At 45.8% G+C, this 22,099-nt stretch overlaps 2 protein-coding genes across 6 annotated transcripts; one reads left to right on the forward strand and one right to left on the reverse strand.

Annotated features, from left to right (window-relative positions):
• Positions 1–562: 562 nt before the first annotated feature.
• slc5a2 (solute carrier family 5 member 2) lies at positions 563–7,992 on the forward strand. Of its 5 annotated transcripts, none has more exons than XM_071536912.1 (15): positions 563–676; positions 827–898; positions 1,281–1,385; positions 1,605–1,664; positions 1,873–1,977; positions 2,188–2,293; positions 2,542–2,622; positions 3,232–3,461; positions 4,011–4,146; positions 4,263–4,370; positions 4,689–4,839; positions 6,464–6,632; positions 7,161–7,376; positions 7,529–7,664; positions 7,740–7,992. In XM_071536912.1, exons 1-15 carry the CDS (start codon positions 563–565, stop codon positions 7,958–7,960), a joined length of 2,010 nt encoding a protein of 669 aa, XP_071393013.1. In that variant the 3' UTR covers positions 7,961–7,992. The 5 variants fall into 5 exon arrangements, with proteins under 5 accessions (XP_071393013.1, XP_071393014.1, XP_071393017.1 ...); XM_071536913.1 differs by having other exon boundaries at positions 638–676; positions 7,529–7,684; positions 7,760–7,992; XM_071536916.1 differs by having other exon boundaries at positions 638–676; positions 7,529–7,624; positions 7,748–7,992.
• Positions 7,993–8,952: 960 nt separating this feature from the next.
• Positions 8,953–20,897, reverse strand: fbxo46 (F-box protein 46). Its single transcript, XM_071536936.1, has 3 exons — positions 20,526–20,897; positions 13,635–14,267; positions 8,953–12,735 (listed from the first exon to the last, which is right to left on the reverse strand). Exons 2-3 carry the CDS (start codon positions 14,118–14,120, stop codon positions 10,861–10,863), a joined length of 2,361 nt encoding a protein of 786 aa, XP_071393037.1. The 5' UTR covers positions 14,121–14,267; positions 20,526–20,897; the 3' UTR covers positions 8,953–10,860.
• Positions 20,898–22,099: the final 1,202 nt, after the last annotated feature.

Genomic DNA, 22,099 nt, shown 5'->3' on the forward strand with positions numbered 1-22,099 from the left:
TCTCTTATTACAAGTGGTAATGTTTTTTAGTGGGTAAAAAACAAACAGTTTTTGTCTTTTTGAATAATATGGGTTGTAGTTTAAATCATTTGTAATATTTCTACTTTGGGAGCATAGATAGCTTGTTGGACATAAGAGAAGCAGAGGATAGATTTTGTCCAAACTGCTTCAAGTGTTAAAAATCTAGCAAAACTACTTGACTGAAACCTGACTTGTTGGTGAACATTTTTAGTGGTTTGGTGTTAATAATTACTGTCATTAATAAACTGCTGAATCTGCCCATTGTCACTGCTGACCAAAGGTCTTAGCCTGCTTGTTCTGACCATCCAGCTCTCCTGCCCATGCCTCGGTCTCTCAGACGATCCGCTGTAACTGGACTGATTGATTTTCTTGTAGTTATTTGACAGTATTTGTGCCTAAGTTCAGGTATTTTTGCGGCCGAAGGTCCCAATTAGAAGTAAAGTAATAAGGGAAGTTAGATCGGGGAAACAAAGGACAGCTGTTTCAAGTATAGGTGAGTCAATTGTATCAAGCTACAGGTTAATCAACGTGGATGAGAGCGATGGAGAATCCCTCCTTGAACCCCTCCTCATCAGACAAGGGGAACATCAACAACCCAGCAGATATCACCGTCATCATTGGATACTTCATCATGGTCATTGGTGTCGGCATTTGGGTGAGAGAGTCTTTTCTAATTGGTAATAGACTTATATGGGTGGAATTATACATTTATGTCACATAAAACTGTAAATTCACTTTGTACAGTTGTATGTCAGCACAGTGATATTGCATTTGGCTTGTGCAAATTGTCCTCTCTGTGTTCCAGTCCATGTTTCGGACCAACCGTGGGACGGTGGGAGGGTATTTCCTGGCAGGACGGACCATGACCTGGTGGCCAGTGAGTTCAACTACATATAAAACTGCTTGACCTCTCAGATGAAGAGAGTATGAATGTGGTTTTTCACTCACTTCTGGTGGTTTTAAAGGACTGGCTAAGTGAGAAGAAATACATAGTGCCTTCAGTTTGCCTCTTAATGGAATTCTCCCCACGCCTGTCAAATCCTTTTGTATCTTGAAGAGTTACTAAGCTGCAAAAACCTGGTGGTTGCTTCCAGATAAGAGGCAATAAATGGCTCTAGTTTGAAGCTCCCAGAAAGATTAAGTTGAGTCGATATTTATGCTTCACTATTCCTTTATTTCCCAGTCCTGTGCACTCCCAAAAGTCTTAATATGATGGCATGTGTCCACTGTTTCCTCAGTGTTTTTCTGTTTATTCTCAGGTCGGTGCGTCTCTGTTTGCCAGCAACATTGGTAGCGGTCACTTTGTGGGCTTGGCAGGCACCGGGGCCGCCAGTGGAATCGCAGTGGGAGGGTTTGAGTGGAACGTAAGTCATACTCTATACACACTTCTTGCTCAGAAAACAACCAGACTCTACATGAGTTGATCGTATACAAGAAGTCACCTTAAATCATGTTGACAAAGTGAATCGATACATGAATCACCTTGATATGTCTGTGTTGAGAACCTCAGTCATGTTGTGTCCAGGAGAAGCCACTGTCTAACATGTCAGGTGTTATAATATGCTGTTTTTCTGATGCGTCAGGCTTTATTCATCGTGCTGCTGCTGGGTTGGCTGTTTGTACCTGTCTACCTTACAGCTGGGGTGAGTAGTTCATTTACATTCACTGCACTTAGGAAAAGATGCTCCACTGAATCAAAAAGCATGGTAAAGAAGAGCAAAGTCCCCTAAGTAATGTACCTCACAGCCAGTGTTGCATTGGATTGGTAAGTCATTTACTGCATTGACTAAACTGTGATGGCTCCTATAGTCTCCACATGGATCGCTGTTGTGTGAATGTGCGGTCTTGTAGGTGATCACCATGCCCCAGTACCTGAAGAAGAGGTTTGGAGGGAGCAGGATCAGCCTCTACCTGTCAGTCATCTCTCTGTTCCTCTACATCTTCACCAAGATCTCTGTGAGTCGTCCCGTCTGAGTACAGGCAGTACCATGGATGATATATGGATATATGAATTTCTTCTCTCTCTCTCTCTCTCTCTCTCTCTCTCTCTCTCTCTCTCTCTCTCTCGCTCTCTCTCTCTCTCGCTCTCGCTCTCGCTCTCTCTCTCTCTCGCTCTCTCTCTCTCTTCCCCCCCCTCCCTCCCTCCCTCCCTCCCTGTCTCTCCAGGTGGATATGTTTTCAGGAGCTGTGTTCATCCAGCAGGCGTTAGGATGGAACATCTATGTGGCCGTCATCGCCCTCCTGTCCATCACAGCCCTGTACACTGTTACAGGTGTGTGTGTGTGTGTGTGCGAGGGGTTGCTGGGTCCATCTACAGGCCGGCTATCTGGGCAATGCAGCTGATCCCTCTGTGGCCTTTCTGACTTTTTAATCCAATAATGAGCTAGTGGATGTTCAACACCGCTTCACAATAATAATGAATATTGACTAACTGTTAATTAGCTTGTCAAAGTGATGTTAGGGTGCTGATTGATATTCCTGTGTGTGTGTGTGTGTGTGTGTGTGTGTGTGTGTCACCAGGTGGCCTGGCTGCTCTGATGTACACAGACACAGTTCAGACCTTTGTCATCATTGCCGGGGCCTTGGTCCTCACCGGCTTCTGTAAGTCCAGACTGTACAGCTTCCCTTATGATCAGGGTTCAGCTGATACAGGTTTTTGAAGGCCAATACTGATGTTTTTGTATTTAATCTGCTGATAGCTGTTATTCTGTGCCACGACTTTCAATATCTGTCAATTTGACTATTTTCATGGAAAAAAAGTATTCAGTGGGTGGGTTGCCAGTTGCGACATTGACAGGCTGATACTAACAAAGGCCAATATTGATATAGCAGCCTAACTCTGGTGTAGATTACCAAGAAAGTCAAAGGAACCAGGCAAGAGTGGGGAGGAAGAAAAACAACAACGCCCTATCATGAATCGGTGGTGTTTTGACTTCATGAGCAGATAGTGCTGACTCAGCAGCTGACTCATAACTCCAGCCATGTCAGTAGCAGACAACAAGAGGTTATCTGAGCTTTCACTTTGTACTCCTTACCACTGGTTGCATGTAATATTGGCTTGAATCAACACAGTTAAGGTAAAAACAAGGATCTGAACCTCTCCATCACCACATCTCCCCCTTCACCCTGCCTATATATTGTCATTGTAAATCTATATTTTTAAATGACAAAGGCCACAAATGACTGATGACTCTTCCCCAAACCCTGAAGCCTTTGCTGAAGTAGGAGGCTACAGCGCTCTACTGGCCAGCTACAGCTCTGCGATGCCGGGTGCCACCTCGTCCCTGGACCCCCAGCGCTACAACATCTCCCCCCAGTGCTACACCCCCAGGCAGGACGCCTTCAGCCTGCTGAGGGACCCGGCCACGGGGGACCTGCCCTGGCCCGGGGTGCTGTTTGGCATCGCGATAGTGGGAGGCTGGTACTGGTGCACGGACCAGGTTAACGTCCCAGATTGTCTATCCTTCCAGATAACCTGTCAGTTGAAAGCTTTGGCTTGGTTTTACACCCACAGGGCAAACTGAGGGGCAGAGTGTGAACACAGAGAGCGGGGGTCAGTTCTGTAGTCCCATCCAGGGACTCGTTAGACTCACTAGAGATGCTGCTATCACTTTTTACTCCTGGCCTCATATGGAAAAAAACACATTTCACATATACCTTAGAATATGTTTAGGTATATGTTTCAAAATTGATTAAAAAAAAAATGGCCAACAAATGTATTTGTACATGTATCTGACATACTTTGAGTGACCAAGATATATTTTAGATATACTTACAGACATATGTTGTCAACAAAAAAATGCTAATTTCATAGTAAAGTAGGGCTATATTATATATGTAACTACTATATATCCTTCTAGTGTGAGAATATTATATGTGTGTTCAACTAACTGAGAAGCCGTGCCTCGCCCCCTATCGCCCCCACAAGTAGACCTGCTGCCCTGACCCATTTTGAATATGTTGGATACAAATGTGGCTTTCCTCTGTAGGTGATAGTCCAGCGGTGCCTGGCGGCTCGCAGTCTGACCCATGTGAAGGCCGGCTGCATCATGTGCGGCTACCTCAAACTGCTGCCCATGTTCCTCATGGTGTTCCCCGGCATGATCAGCAGGGTCCTCTACCCAGGTGTGCGGGTTGCACTTTTCCTGTCAAATCACATTCAAGAGCTAGTCAGCGGTGTTGATCCAGTGATTGTGTGTTCTTGTGTATGTGTATGTGTGTGTGTTTCCATCCACCCATAGACGAGGTTGGCTGTGTGGTCCCAGAGGTGTGTAAGGAGGTGTGTGGGACTGAGGTGGGCTGCTCCAATATTGCTTACCCTAAACTGGTGGTGTCAGTCATGCCCAATGGTAAGGACGCATCACAGTGACTATTCACCCTTAAACCACACCCTATTTATCTCTGACACTGACCACATCACCATGGTAGATTTAATGACTGACTAAACCCAGCAAGAAAGCATAATGTGATACTATGGCATGGTCAAAAATCATATTAAAACAGCTTTGGAAAGTGTTTTGAACTGATATCAGAAAGATATTTAGGTCCTAATTTCATCCTCATCTCATTTGATCCCCCTCTTTCTCTCCCTTCTACTCATCTCTTTCCCCCCTTCTCCTTCCTCCTCTCCACTGCCTCTCCTTCCCTCCTTCCTTCTCCCTCTGCAGGTTTGCGCGGTCTGATGCTGGCCGTGATGCTGGCTGCTCTCATGTCCTCCCTGGCCTCCATCTTCAACAGCAGCAGCACTCTGTTCACCATGGACATCTGGACTCGCATCAGGCCGCAGGCCGCCGAGAGCGAGCTCATGATCGTGGGCAGGTAGGGAAACAGACGCTGCTGTTCGGAACAAAAGGCCCGTTTCAGGTCTTTTGCATTTGCCAAACTCCTTCTCTGTCTCCATGTAGAGCTGTTCTTTTTCCTGTGGTATTAAAACACATTGGGCTCTTTTGCGCGATGATTCTCACCCCGGCTACAGTGTGGATGCCAGGCCTAACCAGCAGGAATCTGTTGGAGCTTCTTGATGTCTTTTCACAGTGCCATAGCATTGCTCAATGAGTAGATAATGACATTAATGCTGCCAAGGTTATGGGTAGGGTTCAGCCAATATATAGGCTGACAATTTTTGGGATTAAAGCTGCCATTAGCTGATATTTTGTGCCAACATTCAATATCTTGAAATTAGACTATTTTCATGCCCAAAACATCCCAAGTGTTCAGTGTTTCCGCCTGAATTTTATTCTTGGTATTAAACACCCTGATGAAAGCACTCTAACTGAATATTGGTGCATAAAGTAAAAATCACAGCAAATGTAAGGAGTGTGCGATCATTGCCAATAGTCTGCACCTCTTTGTGTGGGCTGGCCTTCCTACAGCATTTAGACCATGGGACACAAAAACCCAGGATACTACTACTAGTACTACTCCTATTACTACTACTAATAATAATAATACTAAAACATATTCATGCATCGTTGCGTAGAGTACAGTCACAATGTTATATTAGAATCAACTCAGGTTAAGGGCTTCCCATAGACAACCAGTGTAAAATTGATCAATTACACAATAAATATCTATTAAACTACCATATCCATCATATCAGAGGTGGACGACTGACTGGCCAATATCAAGGCTAATATCGGCCCAAACTATCAGCAAACCGATTTATTGGTCTGATCCTAATTAGGGGTTTGACTCCTACTCCCACTCTCGCTTCCGCCCCTCCAGCACTACAGGCGCTCTCTGCTTTGCTCCTGCCTGCTTATCTATTTTTCGGCAATATTTTCCTGTTTTTCCAGCTGTAATGCACAAAAATATGAGTGGGAGTTCCTGTTAACTACTAATTCTACAGGATTAAAGTGATCAGAGGTCGTGATCACCTATTTTTAAAACATTTTCACCATTCGGGAATACACGATACCTCCTCACACTCTGGACTGCCATAAACTGCTACAGAAGATTGCTCTGCTAAAAACCAGAATTTTTGCACTGGAAAATGACAGAGAACTGCATGACACACTTCCAATGTCTTCGGTCGGTGAGGTAAAACAGCCTAGAACTCAGGCTCAGAGTGCTAATGAATTGCCAGCATTGAATGTATTGAACCCATAGATGACCAGTCACTCTCACCGCAGCCCCAGTACCAGCCTCAGCTTGGAGCTCTCTGTTCCTCTAGTTCTCAGAGCTTGTAAGAGAAGTGGACTCATGTCATCTAAACTGCTCAGGACATGAAATGGTTGATGCTTTCAATAACTATCTGAGTAATACACTGAACAAAGTGGCCCCACTCAAGGTCAAAAAGAGGTTAAGTTATGGTACTGTAAGGTGCTTTGGATAAAAAGCATCCACCGCATGGCACATTTCATTCACCATATCTCTGCCTTTCTTCCTTACTCACCATCAACCTACCATACCTTGCTCCTCCTCCTCCTCCTCTCCTCTCCAGAGTCTGGGTGCTGTGTATCGTAGCCATCAGCATCTGTTGGATCCCAGTTGTCCAGGCGGCCCAGAGTGGTCAGCTGTTCGATTACATCCAGTCAGTCACCAGCTATCTGGCTCCCCCTATCGCCTCAGTCTTCCTCCTGGCAGTGTTTGTTAAGAGAGTCAACGAACCGGTGAGACTGCATATATGTAGTTGGTAATACATTGTAATTAATGGTTTATTGATATTTTTTTTATATTTTAATGGCACAGAGTTACTTATCGAACGGGAAGTCTGTTAAATCATCAACATATGATCTGAAGTATAACATCAGTTGCTTATGAGAGGCAACCTGAATTCATGTATACTTTTATTAAGATGTTGTACAGTTTGATTTGTATTTGTGCAACAGCACTCTCCCTGAGCTAAAATCACATTCTGGAGCTATTTGACACTGAATGAGAAGCTTACTATGTGGATTCATAGGATGCATGTTTGAGCTTTTACATCTAAATGGCATTTCAAAGTAGTGCGAACATTTCAAAAGTAGGAAATGCATCCTGTCACGGTGTCTTGTCAATAAAACAGATCAAGTGTTGCTTGATGATACTGCAAACTACAGTCTTGGTTCTAGTTCTTGTTTCTAGCTTTTCAGTGCTTCAATCAAGCACTGATAAATTATACACACTGAACACTGTGTTTTTCCTCTCTCTTTTTCCAGGGTGCGTTCTGGGGCCTGATGGGCGGCCTGGTGATGGGTCTGTGTCGGATGGTCCCGGAGTTCTGGTTTGGTACCGGCAGCTGTCTGTTCCCCTCTAACTGTCCCGGTCTGGTGTGCGGGGTCCATTACCTCTACTTTGCCGTGCTGCTCTTCCTCTGTACGTCAGCGCTGGTGCTGCTGGTCAGCTACTGCACAGAGCCCATAGAGGATCAACACGTGAGTCACTTCAAACTTACAGTAAGAGCTACGATCAGATCCGGTTTCAGCTATGGAATCGTGGTCAGATTTTGTTTGAAGCAGGGGGAAGTGTGTATACTGTAGGAGAATGAGGCAATACACACTCTCTCTCTCTCCCTCTTCCCTCGCAGCTCCATCGTCTGGTGTTCAGCCTGCGCCACTCCAAGGAGGAAAGGGAGGATTTGGACTGGAAGGACCAGGAGAGAGGGAGGAGAGCCCAAAGAGAGGCTGAGGAGAGGAAGAGGGAGAAAACCGAGAGCAACCCAGGTGAAAAAAGATGGGAAGCTGTCACAGAGAGTCACAAAGACATGGACAAATGTACTGACTCCTCTCTCTCCTCAGTTGCTGAGCAGGAGGCCAAGTCTGGTATCTGTCGCCTGGTTGGCTGGTTCTGCGGCGTGGGCGGCAGCTCCGTAGCCCCCGAGCCCACGGAGCAGGAAGTGCCCGAGGCGTCAGAGCAGCTGCCCGACATCAGCGAGGACCCGGTGTGGAAGTACGCTGTGGATGCCAACGCTCTCGTCATGATGGCTGTAGCAGTTTTTATGTGGGGTTACTACGCATAAGAGAGTCCTCCTCCTGGCTGAGATGACCAGTATAGTGCTGAAGATGATGAATTTATTGGAATGAGTTGGTATCTTGATGTGAGTTAAGTGTGGATATGCTGTTGAATGATAAACCCAATTAAAAGTATGGTTATTCTAATTGGTTTGATGGGACTTAGTCAATCTTCACTTCAGTGGACTGTAAGACAAATACTAAGCCAGTGTCGCCATCTGTTGGCAATGTCTTGTCACTGCACTGCAAAATGATGCATTGAATTAGAAACCTTAGTCTTCAAGTGTGTTTAAAGTAGGAAGTAAATATTAGATTCCCTTACTGTATGATGTGCAGTTGAGTCCAAGTAATACAGGTTCCATGCAATTCTCTAACCAGCAACAGTCTCACTATTCTTTAAAAGACAATGGGTTTTGCTCATTGATATCATTTGCCCAGCTGCAAAAAGCATGTGCAATGCAGAGCCTCAAAATACTGTTTCATCAGGTTAGAGTGCCATTACTGTATACAGTTACATGTTGATTGAATTGCATGTCTGCTCATTCTTTGCCTGTCTCGTGCACTGGAATAGGTGTGAGAGGAAGAAATTATTAGGCTTTTTGGATATACATTCATAGGACGCCAGGAGGAAAATGTAACAAATCAAGCCTTTGGCTGCATTCATTGTTGTTTCCTTGGATCTCTCTGACCTCCCTCAAGCTTGTGCTGGAGAAGTCAATGGAAGATTAAAGTGGAAATGAAGGATTTGGGGTAATTTGCCCACAGTCCTTAATCAACCGTTATATACAGTATATACAGCCCTCTTCCGTATTTATCACTTTACAAGAGTAAACTAAAGAGCAATGCATTGTGTCAAATACTGATAAATACACCAAGTTCTAAATTAGGCCTGTGAGCATTTGCGATATCCCTAAAGCCACATAGCTTTTCATTTGTATTCTCTCATCTCACACCACATGGTCACACCGCAGAAACCAGGCAGTCATCCAGATTTCCAGTTTAATCATCACTTCTGTTTTTATTTAAGCAGATATTTCCCATTAGCATTGTACATGTCTGGAACCTACAGAGTTCTCCCATGCCTCCCCCACCTTCTTCCCCCCTCCATGCAGAGTTTCAGCATCATTCATCCCAACAGCTCTTTATGCATGTCCAGTCTGTCAGTTTGCAGGGGGTGGGGGGGTGGGGGGTGGGAGTGTAAAAGCAGGAGTGGTGGGGAGGGGAGGGAGGGAGAGAGAAATAGGTTCTTCAAAGAATGAGGAGTCAGAGCCTTCACCAGGCACTGTCCGTCTTACCCAACGACACTCCCAAAAGGAGTCATGGGTGGATCTGGAGTTGTATGGAGTCCATCAACCATCAAAAATCTAGCTGCTTACAGGTTCCTGTGCGACTCCCAATACACTCGATCTCTGTGGGGCATCTGACGCCTCATTCTCCTGCAGGGTGGGTAAGAGGTAGGGGGGTTTTAAGGCTGGAAGCTGGTGTAGAGAGTTTCTATGGTCTGTGGTCGTTGTTTTCACCCGCTTCAAAGCAAGAACGACGGCTTTGGCAAACGCTGCCCTCTGCCGAATCGCACGGAGGGGAGGAGGAAAGGCAGAGAGTTGGGGGTTAAACCAAAGATGGAGTTTAAAAAAAAAAAAAAAAAAAAAAAAGATTGCATGTGGGGTGAGGGGGGACAAACCGATACTGGGAGAACACAGTCCTCAAGAATAAAAGGGAATACAACAGCAAACATTCTCTTACACACACACACACCCCAATAAAACAACCAAACAAAAATAACAAAATGGCAAACAAGCAAGTCAATCAAACCATACAAAGTGACATCAGGCCTTTGCAAAGTGACATCAAGTTGCTCTTTTTTTCCATCCCATTCCATCCCACTGTTCTCTAGTTCTCATTCAATAAATTCTATCTCCCATAATTCTCTGTAAACCAGGAAGTCCTTGGTGGCTCTTCTGTATGCAAGGTTAGGGTCCGCTCCGAAATGGTGACAAGGATAGATCTCAGTGGCCAATAAGACTGGCTAGAATGGAGAGGCCGAGCCCGTCATTGACCAATAGTATGGCTATAAACAGTTAACATCAGTGACACAGGCAATGGTTTCAGCAGCATTATCAGGGGGCTGTTCAATAGAGTACAACATTACAGCACATTCAGAGAAATAGAAAGAAAACGCATGGCGCAGGACAGGTACGAGTGGCAATCTTGTACAACGGAAAGTCAAGTTCGCTTTATACAATCACATTTCTATTGTAACGCTGAACATTCCACCACTGAAACGTTTTACATCTGTAGGACCCCGTACAGCTTGTTCCTCGAAGCACCATTGTACAGCTAACATGGACGTTTATGGATACAACACACAACATAGAACAAGTATGAAGAAGAAGAATTGGCCATAGCGGGAATAGTAAGCAGGCTCTAGGGCATTACATTTCTATGCGTCACTTTATGAATGCTAATCTCAATCAAATACACTGCAGAGTTTTCACATGAAGTACCTAACAACCAAGTATGGAGTTAGACAGAAACCCGAATGAGTAAGAGGCAGAGAGAGAGCTGACTGACAGCAGCAGGAGGGGACCCCAACCCTGGTATACAAACTTTCAAAACGTGCCACCATTGGAGCAGAGTGGGGAGAGAGGGGGATTCCGGAGGGTTAAAAAAAAAAGGCAAGGAGAGAGGCACACCTCTCCTCCTTCTCTACCTCTCATCCTCCCTCCTCTGAGGGCAAACAAGAGAAAGGAGTGCTGGAGCAAAGAAAAAAAACTGTCCTGGAGTGCTAGTTCCTCTTTTGTATCCCTCTGTTCTTTCTGTTCCTCCTCTGAATGACAGAGGGACAAAAGAAGGAGGGATGCAGGAAGAGACAAGAGTTTACGCGGGAGGCCTACTCCTTCCTCCCTCTCTACCTGGCCTCCTCCCTCCTGTCCTCCCGCTTGGTGCGGACAGGCTGGGAGCCGTCGGCGGGCTGCTGGACCCAGTTGTTATCGTGGAGCCCGACGCGGCAGCCCGGTGTGTCCTTGTCTGTGCGCCGGCAACACATCCAGTAGGAGCGTCCGTAAGGCAGGTCGTGGTGGTAAGGTTTGGGGTGCCAACGGCACAGGGAAACGTCCCCGCGCTCGTACTGCCGCTTGCACTGTTTGCAGGGATCGTCCCTGTAGAGGGGGTCCTGGTTCCAGCGCGAGTCCACCGCCCGCACCCCGTAGGTCTCGATCAGCACCTTGAAGTCGTGGCAGGTGCACTTGAGGGCGGCCAGGGAGCGGGTCGGCAGGTAGCTGAAGATGTTGACCATGATGTGGTCGGGGAGCAGCAGCATGTACTGGCGCGGTTCTAGGAGGCGCTGAATCTGAAAGCGGATCTCCAGGAAGTCGTGGGAGACGTGGCGGTAGAGGCGACACAGCGAGGGGTCCGAACAGTCCTCCACCACCCCCACGCTGGCCAGGGGAGAGTCGGGCCGAGTTGCCCGCTCCCCCGAGCCCCCCACCACCCCCGCCCCAGGGCCGTTATTGTTGGCACAGTCCAAAGAGCACATTCCTGACCCGCTGCCGGTGCCCGTTCCCTTCCCATCCTCCTCTGGGCCCCGGGGGGGCTGAAGGAAGAAGAGCTGGCCGGGAGGGGGATCGTCTGACGAAGGGTCAGTGGAGCTGCCTACACCCCCGCCACCCCCTCCCCCACTGGGCATTGCGAAACACACCGTCTCCTCCTGCACATTCTCTGTGCTGTCCTTGCCATAAAATACACACTGGTCCACAGCGCCCGTCACCACCACCTCTACGTGGAAGCCAGTCACTCTCTCCCTCCCTACACCTGCAGCCTTCTTCTCCCCAGAGGAGAGTTCCTGGGTCGTATCTGGGCTGCCACACGCCTGCCTGTCCGGGTGATGGAGGTCTCCGTCTGGTTTGGGGGCAGCAGATGTGGCAGCGAGCAGCAGACTGCTGGGGTCTCGTGAGGAGGGACTGACAAGCTGGTAGAGGTCGCAGGTGATCTTCTCTTTGGACCTGGCCCCTGCCTGGCTGCCCCCGCCGCCACAGCTCATAAACATGCAGCGGGGCCTGCCGGCGGGCTCAGACTGGGACCGGGGGTCCAGGCTTGACACCCGGAAAGCTATCCTCACCTCACCATGACTGTGACTGGGGGGCGGATGAGGGGCTGCGAGGCCAGTCCCCGACTCCCCTCCTCTTCTACGCTCCCTTTCTTGGTCTCGGTTAGAGGAGTCCATTCCATTCCCAGAACCAGAGCCCAGGCGAAGCCGATTCTCCAGGTTCTGGGACTCAAAGTGTGCGATGGCCTGGGCCACCCTGCATGACTCCTGCTGCTGCTGCTCCTCCAGCTCCTGGTCTGTCTGGATGGGAGAAGAGGATCCCTCCTGGGGCTCATCAGAGGGCTGGCTCTCCGAACTGTCCGACACAAACACCATGGGGGTGGGGTCTGACACCGTGCCCCGCAGAAGGGTGTGCTGGTGGGAGGAGAGGCCCTGGGTGTGTGTGGTGGTAGGGGGCTGGTGGTGCTGCTGGTTCCCCTGAACAGCCACCATCCCCTGGAGGGCCATGGCTGTCCTCTGCTCCACCAAGGCCACCATCTCCGCCACCGACAGCAGGTCCGTCTCACTCACCCCTCCCAGTGGCGGCTCATCAGGGCTAGGAGATGCGTCGGGGGCCAGGGAGGAGTCGTGACTCAGGTGCGGCTCCGAGGATGTTTGGGAGCGTGTTGGAGGGTCGTAGGAGGAGCATCGTCTTCGTCGTTTGGCCTTACTGCAGTCGGTCGCCCAATTACCTTTCACCTGGGAAGAAGGAAAATAAATTCATATTTAATTGAAAAATACTAATACTACTAATAAAATTCTAACTAAAGCCATTGACAAAACAGTGAACTAAAATACAACTTTAGGGACAGTTGTAATCAACTCACACTTTGTTCAAATTCGACTCTGAATAGCAATTGACCAGTCCTAACTTGGAAACGATAATCAACCACTAAAGGGTGCCCTGAACGGATATCAAAGATCGGAATAAGACCTGATCAAGGTGTATTTTGATTGATCCATATCGGCTACATGGCACCCTATCAAATCCCGATCCATCTATTGAATTTCTCCCCCTCCACTCCATTTATGCCAATTGCCGTAAAAAGTGTAAAAAAATTACAACATAAATGAAAGCATAGAATGTGGAAGGAGTCGAGTCGCACCATCAGTGTGGAATCATTTTAAATTGCAAACAGAAAAAAGCCCAACAGCTATGTGTAATGTTTGGAATGCAAGTATTTTGAGAGGCGGCAGCAACAGAGCTGCTTTCAATGTTATTATAATGGTAAGGTATTTATTTTTATGCTTTCATTTTTGAAGGTAGTAACAATGACAAAAACTATTAAAGAAATGCAGCCATGCTGTAAGCTATTTATTCTTAATGCTGTTTACCACATTTTACAGCAACAACTAAAGTGTTTTCCATCTAGTTCATGTGTCTGATTGTCTCAGTTAGCAACAATCAATGGAACAATGGAAGATAAGCAGAGGATCAGTTTGTAATAAGTTAAAATGCATTCTTTTGAATGAATAAACACAAACAGAACGAGTGAGCTTAACTGATTCTATTTACTGCCTGTAGCAGAGACTTCAATGTGTAGAAATCACTGCTGCACATTTTGTTTCCAGTCAGCACCAATCTGGCAGCTCCTTACCTTCATGGCGCTGGGTCTGGGCAGGCCTGCTCCACTGAACTGGTGCGCTACAAAGAAGGCAATCTTCTCCTTGGTGTTGCCTGGCTTAATGACATACCAGGTGTCCAACAGCACGCGGCCATCCTCCATCTGGGCCCCGGAAGAGGGAGGTGAGGGAGGGGCTGAGGAGGGCGGAGGGGCCTGGCTCTGTGTCAGGGAGCTGGAGCTGAGCTCAGGGTCGGGGGGAGTATTCTCCGAACCCACGTCCTCCTCTTCCTCATCGCCATTCTCCTCCTGCCCCCCCACCATCATCCCTCCATCTCCACTTCCATCCAGCGACCTTCTGCCCGCTGGGGAGGGCTCAGCCTTGCAGAGGGAGGGGGACCCTGCCCCGCCAACCCCTCCGCCGCTGCCCCCTGAGCCTGGGCTGCGAGCCTTGTTCTGGGAGTAGGTGCCAAAGGGGCGTGGGCACCACAGGCGGATGTGGGAGAAGGTGTCTCGGTCCATCACGGTGCGGACCACCGGGGCATATCGGCATCTAGGCTGGCCAGCAAGCACCCAGAGCCAGACCTCTCATTCTCTGCTCCCTGTCCCAGTGCCAACCTGACAGGCACTGTCTGGCACCCAACTCACCAGCAGCACTGGGCATACAATCTGCATCAAGAGAAGGGGAGAAGAGGAGAGGGGATGAGAGAGAAGGGAGGGGTAGAAGCAAAGATAAGGGGAATAGAGGAAATAAGAGAGGATAACATTAGCACAGTCATAAAATGGCTAAATCATGACAACAGAGTTCATATCTCTAGTGCAACAATGCTCATCAGTGCCGGGATCAATTCAGACAGTCAATGACCAATTGAGGTCGTATTGAATAGTTGCCTCGAGGTGAGAGATGGAGCATGGAGAGTGGAAGGCAAACTAGCTTTCTACAGCAACACCCCAATCACCAGTCTGGAGAGAAAAGAACTACCATCATACTGTTATCAGAACCAATCATAACTAGACTGTCTCCTACTTTGGCCAAACTCAATTAGCAATTACATTTGCTACTTTATTCTAAGATCAACTCTCCCGCCTTGGAGCCTCTCAATCAAATTAAAGGGATTCCATTTCAGGTTATGTGTCTGGGGCCTGCAGATCAAAGGGATGAGAGGTGGAACATAAAAGCACCAAATGGATTCTCCTCTCATCCCTTTCTCCTCTCCTCCTCTCAGTGCTTCAAAGGGGACTTGCTTAATAGGAGGCAACACAGGGAGGGGCAGGCAGGCATATGCTGGACCTATTTTTAGCAAACAGCAGGAGGGGGGGTGGGGTAGTAGTCAAACTGCTGTAGCTGTCCTCCCCTGTCCTCACCCCTCTCTCCCTGGCTGCCATAGAGCCTATGCTACAGGCTGGGGGGAAAGCCTTTAGTCCACCCAGAGTGCTTTGCTTCTGCGTCACAGACTGTGCCAGCTGTAGGAGCTGCCAGGAACGTGCCGGCATGCTTAAGGAGGGAAACAAGTGGCGATGGAGCAACATGTTTAGCTCACTGCTGATTTAAAGGCCTCCTCAACTGTGGAACAGCTTGAACGCAGTTACACCTCAACTCTCAGTCCTAAACTGCCCTCTTTAAGTAAGGTTAAGTAAGCAAGCTTCATGCACAGATATATTGCATAATTAAACTAGCCGGGATTTTTTTTTTCCATATCACCCTGTAATCTTATACAGTACAATTTTCCCCATAACTGCTAGGATTGGTTAGAATAAGCTAAGACCATTACACATCAATATTATGGTTGTTATGCTATGTGTTTAAACATAGGATTGAAAAAAGCTGAGTAGAATCCTTCATAGTCGAGTAATCAAATGCTAGGATATAAGGTATAGATCCTCAAAGATGCTGGCTCTGCAGTGGTGTGAGGCGTTTATTCTGGTGTGGATTTGTTTAAGACATGTCAGAGGGTATGATAAAACTGCTAGTCATTACCAATATGTCGAGTCACCATATGGGCCTATATAAAAAATGACATTTCAGAACATCCCATAAATGCTACCTTTAGATTGTGTCTGGTTATTGGGGAAATACTGCATATTCATATTGGCTAAAGCCATTATTGTGACTATGGTTGAGAAAGATAAAAAGGTAGCACATCACGCACATCGGAAAAACAATGAATCACTTGTTTTGTACTATAGTGCATTTATGGCAGACACACACACATTATACAAGACACACATTTTGGCTAATACAGTCTTCAGAGCATATGAAGCACTCAAGGTAAGAAATAGTTTGTAGTCAAATTGACACCAATAAAAGTTGATTTCAGTTATAACAATCAGCAAGGAACATTTATGTTCACTGCAGGAAGCACCTCAGATAGGAAAAATCAACCATTACCAGTACACCAGAAGTGGCGTAAGCATATGATGATATGATCATGATATTGTCCATTTGTGGGATGTGCTACCTTTATCTCTTTGAATATCATTTGGATATTTAGCCAAGCACTCCCTGAAAACAGTTGCTGAGGTGAACTTCCTCACCTAGAACAGTAACAAACTTGTGTCTTGCTGATAGGAGCGCTGCCATCCTGACAAACACCACTCCCCTCAAGAACAAATACATCATGGGATGGGATAAAGGTGAGCATTTAAAACCATTATATTAGTACTGATTAGAATATGCCAAACCCTCTAAGAGATGATTTGATTGAGCCCATGCCAAAAAATTTACCTTGCACCAGTACATAGCAACAAGAACACTTGACTGTGTTGGGACTTGCAGGTCTAGACCTACTGTCTGCTCCAGTGAGAATCTCACACAAGTGCATTGCCATTCTATTAACTTGTCTTCCTCTCTGGTAAATTTTGGGTTGTGGCAGCGACTTGAAAAGTGGTATGCAATTTTGGCAGGTAACCAACCATTAGTATTGGCTCAGTTTGGTCTATGTAAATGAGGGGGAAGAGACACAAGATAGCGTAGCCTAAAATAAAACAAAGTCTAAAATAAAATTTGGTCCAGTTCCACTTGTTCTGTTACAGAAGTACCCTTTACACCTAACTTATCACGCTAATATACTTTAGTGGACAGTACAAGTTAGCATTGCAGCCTCAAAATCTCCACAATGCTCTAAACCCTGGACACACAGAGCTCTTCAAACAATGTTGTTGTTGCACAAGACTATTAAAGAGCATATTTGGCAAAAGCTTGGTGTATTTGTTTAAGATTGGTTTCTCTGAGGTTTGCCAAGGCAGTAACCTGCTCTCCCATTTTAGCCACCATACTCCTTCAGTCTTTGTTTTGCTGTCTGTCTGGCACACTGAATGGGTGGTGCTTTGTACTTTTGGACTAATGGAATGGTTGAGAGAGGTGCAAAAAGCAAACACCGCCCACGCAATGTGGTGAACCAATTCAAATGCTTCCTCCATAATCACACAGCAACAACTCGGCTAAGAGCAGGCAGATTACACTGTTGTGAGGGAAAAAAAACTAGTGAACCCTTTTCATTGCTCTCTCTCCCTGACCCCTTCTCACTCTCTCACTCTCTCTCTCTGCCCAACCACTTTTATTCTCTGCCTCCTTTCCATCACCTCTTCTTTGTCCCGCCTTCTCACTGCATCACGCTCTCCGTCTCCCAAAACAGATTGGATGGAATTATAAGAGGGGCCACAGAAAGACAGTCTGTCCATTGCAGTGTTCCAGTACAAAGTCACACACGCACACACACACAGAGACAGAATGGCAGGAACGCCAGTCACCTTATCAAGCTATTGACCAGCATTCACTCACACTCAGTGAGCCCATCAACATAAGATGGTGGGGAGAGGAGAGACCACACACACACTTAGATGGTAATGAAATCAATGGCAAATGTTTTGTACAGGGATGTGAGTGTTCAACATTCTCCAAAGGCAAACAACCTTTATTTTTTTAAGTGGTCTGGAAAATAATTAAAAATGTCCAATTCTAAAAAGCAGGAAGCACACACACAGACACACATCTAACAAATATTTTGGCATTTATTCCTGGACTTAAGTTGTTACTATCACACTACACTTCCAAAATAAGCTGCCAGTCAGCACAAGCAACACCACCATAATACCCTAGGGTCATCTCTGTAAATGGAAGAGGAACATGTTTCTGAGGCTAAATCTATCAGAATTAGGCCTAAACCAAAACAACCGCTTTAAAACGCCAACCAAAGAGTGAGAACAGACACTCAGCTCTTGACAGTGAAATTATTACACCTGTTATTATTACAAATTTTGTTCTGAGAGCTATACATTTCACCATACAATGTCACATCCAGATTAAGTGGAGATCCATCTCCCATTCAGATTTCAGTGCTCCACGTCATTCCCCCCGACAGCTGATATAAGCTAAAATTGTAACTCAGCCATTTCTATTTTTCTCTTCATTTGAAACAATTCCTGCAAATGAAGGCTTGGGTTTGGTTTTAAGCTTTTTGCATCGACCTAATCCTCCAAATCCTGTCCAAGCACGGAGGCAGCCAGCGACACCACAGTGCAGTGCTATTAGAGCAGAGGCCTGCATCATCAGGTCCCCAAGATGCCCAATAAATTAACTGTCAAAACAGAAATTGTCAAGAAAACATATTCTCTTATCCGTCTCCACACATATTATAAGTGTGCACTTAAGGCAGTAGGTAGGATATAAAAATCTAGATGATACAAGCTGCCATGGTATGAGTGCACAACAGAAGTCTTATGGGAATAGACTTTCAACCAGGCCAAATCACAACACAGGTTAAAGGAAAGAGATATGAAGTGGATCTACAGACCAGACAGCCTAGTTCAGTAACTTCACAGCTCAGCTACTTGTCTACCCAACCCACATGCATGTAATGTCAATAATACCGACTATCATTCCTGTTCTGTCTGGGAGATTCTGACAGTTACTCTAACATCGCAAAACATGACTAGACTCTCACTCCATTCTGCCAGCAAGATGCAGTAATCCACAACATTTATTTATTTGGATGTTTACAAGGTACTGACCCATTCACAGTTTGTTCTTTCAAACCGGGAGAAACTTATCCTGCTGTTCGCACAGTGAGAGCAAATGTTCAACCAGAGATTGGCAGGTTTAGCATATACCCATGCACAGCAAAACCTAAGTTCTGCTAAACTAGTCATTTCCCTATACAAATCAAGGGCAGCTGGGCACTCTCACCAGGACATGCAATTCATTTGTAGGTGTACACAGTTCAGAGTACATAGTGTAACGCATCTGCATTTAAGCTGAATTTGGCTTTTCCACATTTGTAAATGTGAGGTGGTGCGCCAATGTCAAGGCTTGCGCCTTGATCCACTTTGTGTTGTTTTCTCTTACGGATATTAGGGTATGGGTCTTAGGCTACCCTTTCCAATACAAGTCAAAACTGGCAAACACAAAACACTGTCACTCCATCTCAGCAGCTCATTCTCTCCTCCACCTCCCCCCCTCTTTTTCACAGCCTTTCAGCCAGAAGGACCCAAGCAGGCGAGTGATATATTACCCATGCATGCCAAAAAGCCTTAGCTCAAGCTCCCTCTGTGTGTGTGTGTGTGTGTGTGTGTGTTCGCCCTGTCCCTCTGCGCCTGTGGAGACAATGCAACAGGAGCATGGCCAGCAGGCCAGCTCTGCTGCAAACTGTCAACAGAACAATAGGACTGACTGCATCACTCCAGCAGCCTGCCCAGGAACATAACCGTCTAGAGTGGCCCTTCTGTCAGGCCAGCTAGAAAGGGTGGCTGACTGGCCTACAGGGCTGTGTGTGTGTGTGTGCATGTTTGTGCTGTAACACTGTCACAACACAAGTTAGACTTTGATGCAAGCTTTGAAATCACAATCACAAAGACCATTGTGTCAACACAGCGTATAGCCCTACTTGAACCTCTGAAAGGACGCTGACAAATTATACATTGCCAAACATTTTCATAATTAACATCAGACAAAATTCCATGCAAGTACAACAATGCATGTCCAAGAACAGATAATTTTAACATGATGCCAACATGAGTGGTTAATAATTATCTGATCTATTACTGAATATTGTGACAAAAACAGACTCAATGTAGGTTGCCCCATAGGATTGCACATATTTCCTTTCAACAATGAATCTGAATCAGAATCAGGTTTATTGCCAAGTAAGTTTTCACAATACAAGGAATTTGCCTTGGTATGAAGGTGCATACAATAAACATAAACATGGAAAAAAATAATAGGAAAATAATAGGGAATAATGCAGGTTGTTACTTCAGTCATATGAACTTTGTTCGCCACATCAATGCGGTTTAATGACACACAGTGTGCATAACATTATGCTTGCCTTAAATCAAAACATGTATTGTAATTAATCTTAAGTGTTAGATGAAAATCAAGCTTGTTTACTTGATTCTGTTAGAGATAACCTTAAAAACACTACAAAATAGATGTGATGATGGCAACTTCCTAATGACAGCCAACTAGATTAACGCCACAGGCACCACAAATGATGGCAACAAAATTGACTTTAGTAAGACCAATCATTTGATAACCAACTTTGCAGCACTTATCATTTAACGTCTTAACCAACCTAGCTCACGAGTTAGCCAACGGAGCAAAACAGTCCAATAGCGTCGTTAGTAAAATAGTAAATACTCAGCTCGCCTTCTTGATCGAGTTGGCACCAGTATCGGTTTCATTTCAAAACATGAATGTTTCACATTAGCTAGGCCCGGGCCATCTACGCTTTCAGCGAATTCCATACGTTTCTAGTTAGTTAAAGGGTAGCCAACAGGCTGGATAGCAAAACATTAGCTAACTAGCTCGCTAACTGGCTAGCATAGCTTTACCTGCGCGATAATGAGGACAGCGCCAGCTAGCAAGCTAACTAGGTAGAAAACTCTAAACGTTAAGCTAGTTACGTGGTTATACTTTGGTAGCCACCTTACCTTAGCAACGTTGATCTCCAGAGATGAGCTTATTGACCTATTGGCTGTCGATGACAACTGGTTACCAAGCTGTATTCCCTACTAACCTAAGCAATTTGTCCAGACACCAGTTAGTGGGATGCAGGTGACACGAGTTACCCGTGTCCACGTAGCTAAGCTAGCTCCGTCGCTGGCTAACGACATTAGCCAGCAGCTACTTTCTAATCAACCTTGTCTAGTGGTGGTTGCTATCGAGGCCTGAGTGGCTGTCAGTTCTTTGAACACAATCTAACTGACTGTACGCCTTTTTAGGACTCTTACCAGTCCCTCTCTCGCTATCTATTTAGAAGTGACACAAGCTTTTACGGTATGTTCTCGGGGATACCAAAATAATCAGTGTCAAAACGGCAGGAGGAGGAAGGCCATCTTGTTGACAAGCAGCTGCATAAGGCCCACAGCCAATAGCAATGCAGAGTCGATGGTGTGCCCATATATGGCTTCACCACGACTCCCTCCCTCTACTGCCCCCTGCGCGCTCTCGCTCGCTCGCTCTCTCTCTCTCTCTCTCTCTCTCTCTCTCTCTCTCTCTCTCTCACAGTCTCACATCACATCATTTAGAGTAGAGTACACAGTTAGTATATATAATTATAAATACTAGAGCTTGACTATCCTCTAATCGCAACACCAGAAGGTCATTGTGTCAGATAAACCCACAAGACAGGTGAACCCAGGGCAGTGACAAGTTGTTTTTGTTTTGCACAATACATGTTTACACACTTTCAGTATGGCCCTCTGCAGACTTATTAATGTGACTATAATGTAAATTTTGCACATCATGTATATTGCTATAAATTCACATATCTCTGTTCATTATATTCTGTATCCTTGGCATTGTTTCATATAACATGGTTCCACCTATTTCATACTGCATATATATCCATGTTTTTCCACCTGCTGTATTTCATATTATATATCTATCTATCTACTATCTATCTATCTATCTATCTATCTATATATATATATATATATATTAATTTCATGCATGTTCTGCTTTCATTCTTTCTTTGCCTACATAAGTCCTACTGATGTTATTTTGCACATCATAATACCTCTCACTCTTTCTGTTCTGGTGTTGAAATGGTTAGTTGTATGTTGATATAACCCCCATTTTCTATATTCTTCATAATATTCTATTTTTCTGTTTATATTGAATTTTCTCTGCTGTATCCTATTACTATTTGCTGCTGAAATGGCCCACTTTCTCCACAGGGATCATTAAAGTTTCATCTTATCTTCTAAAACCTGTAGGTGGGTATGTGGACAGAAATGAAGCACATGGGGATCTTTCAGTATGAACTGTTCAGGTATTCACGCTGTTTCTTCACTGTATGTCTACTCAGAGCAGATGTCAAAGTGGGTCCTCAGGTAGTGGCTTCAGAAAAGGTCTGTGCCATAGTGGACAGTGTGTTTTGCACATGTTTGCATTTCTGCTTGGCTACAGACAGAAGCTGAGAGCTGAACCGAATCAGTCCAGCAGAGGGCCTGCATTCTGTGTGTGTGTGTGTGTGTGTGTGTGTGTGTGTGTGTATGTGCCC

This window comes from Centroberyx affinis, unplaced genomic scaffold (assembly GCF_046629955.1).
Source record: "Centroberyx affinis isolate AG114_WGS23_722 - 3 ecotype Tasmania unplaced genomic scaffold, CSIRO-AGI_Caff_v1 ptg002960l_1, whole genome shotgun sequence".
Taxonomy (NCBI): Eukaryota; Metazoa; Chordata; class Actinopteri; order Beryciformes; family Berycidae; genus Centroberyx; species Centroberyx affinis.

What these genes read in the sequence shown, in the direction of transcription:
- slc5a2 (XM_071536912.1), top strand. Translation starts at nt 563, where the DNA reads ATGGAGAATCCCTCCTTGAACCCCTCCTCATCAGACAAGGGGAACATC. An exon ending in CAGCAGGGTCCTCTACCCAG is followed by an intron (nt 4,147 to 4,262) that starts GTGTGCGGGTTG and finishes ATCCACCCATAG; the next exon opens with ACGAGGTTGGCTGTGTGGTC. An exon ending in GAAAACCGAGAGCAACCCAG is followed by an intron (nt 7,665 to 7,739) that starts GTGAAAAAAGAT and finishes CTCTCTCCTCAG; the next exon opens with TTGCTGAGCAGGAGGCCAAG.
- fbxo46 (XM_071536936.1), bottom strand. Translation starts at nt 14,120, where the DNA reads ATGGACCGAGACACCTTCTCCCACATCCGCCTGTGGTGCCCACGCCCC. An exon ending in CCAGACCCAGCGCCATGAAG is followed by an intron (nt 12,736 to 13,634) that starts GTAAGGAGCTGC and finishes CCTTCTTCCCAG; the next exon opens with GTGAAAGGTAATTGGGCGAC.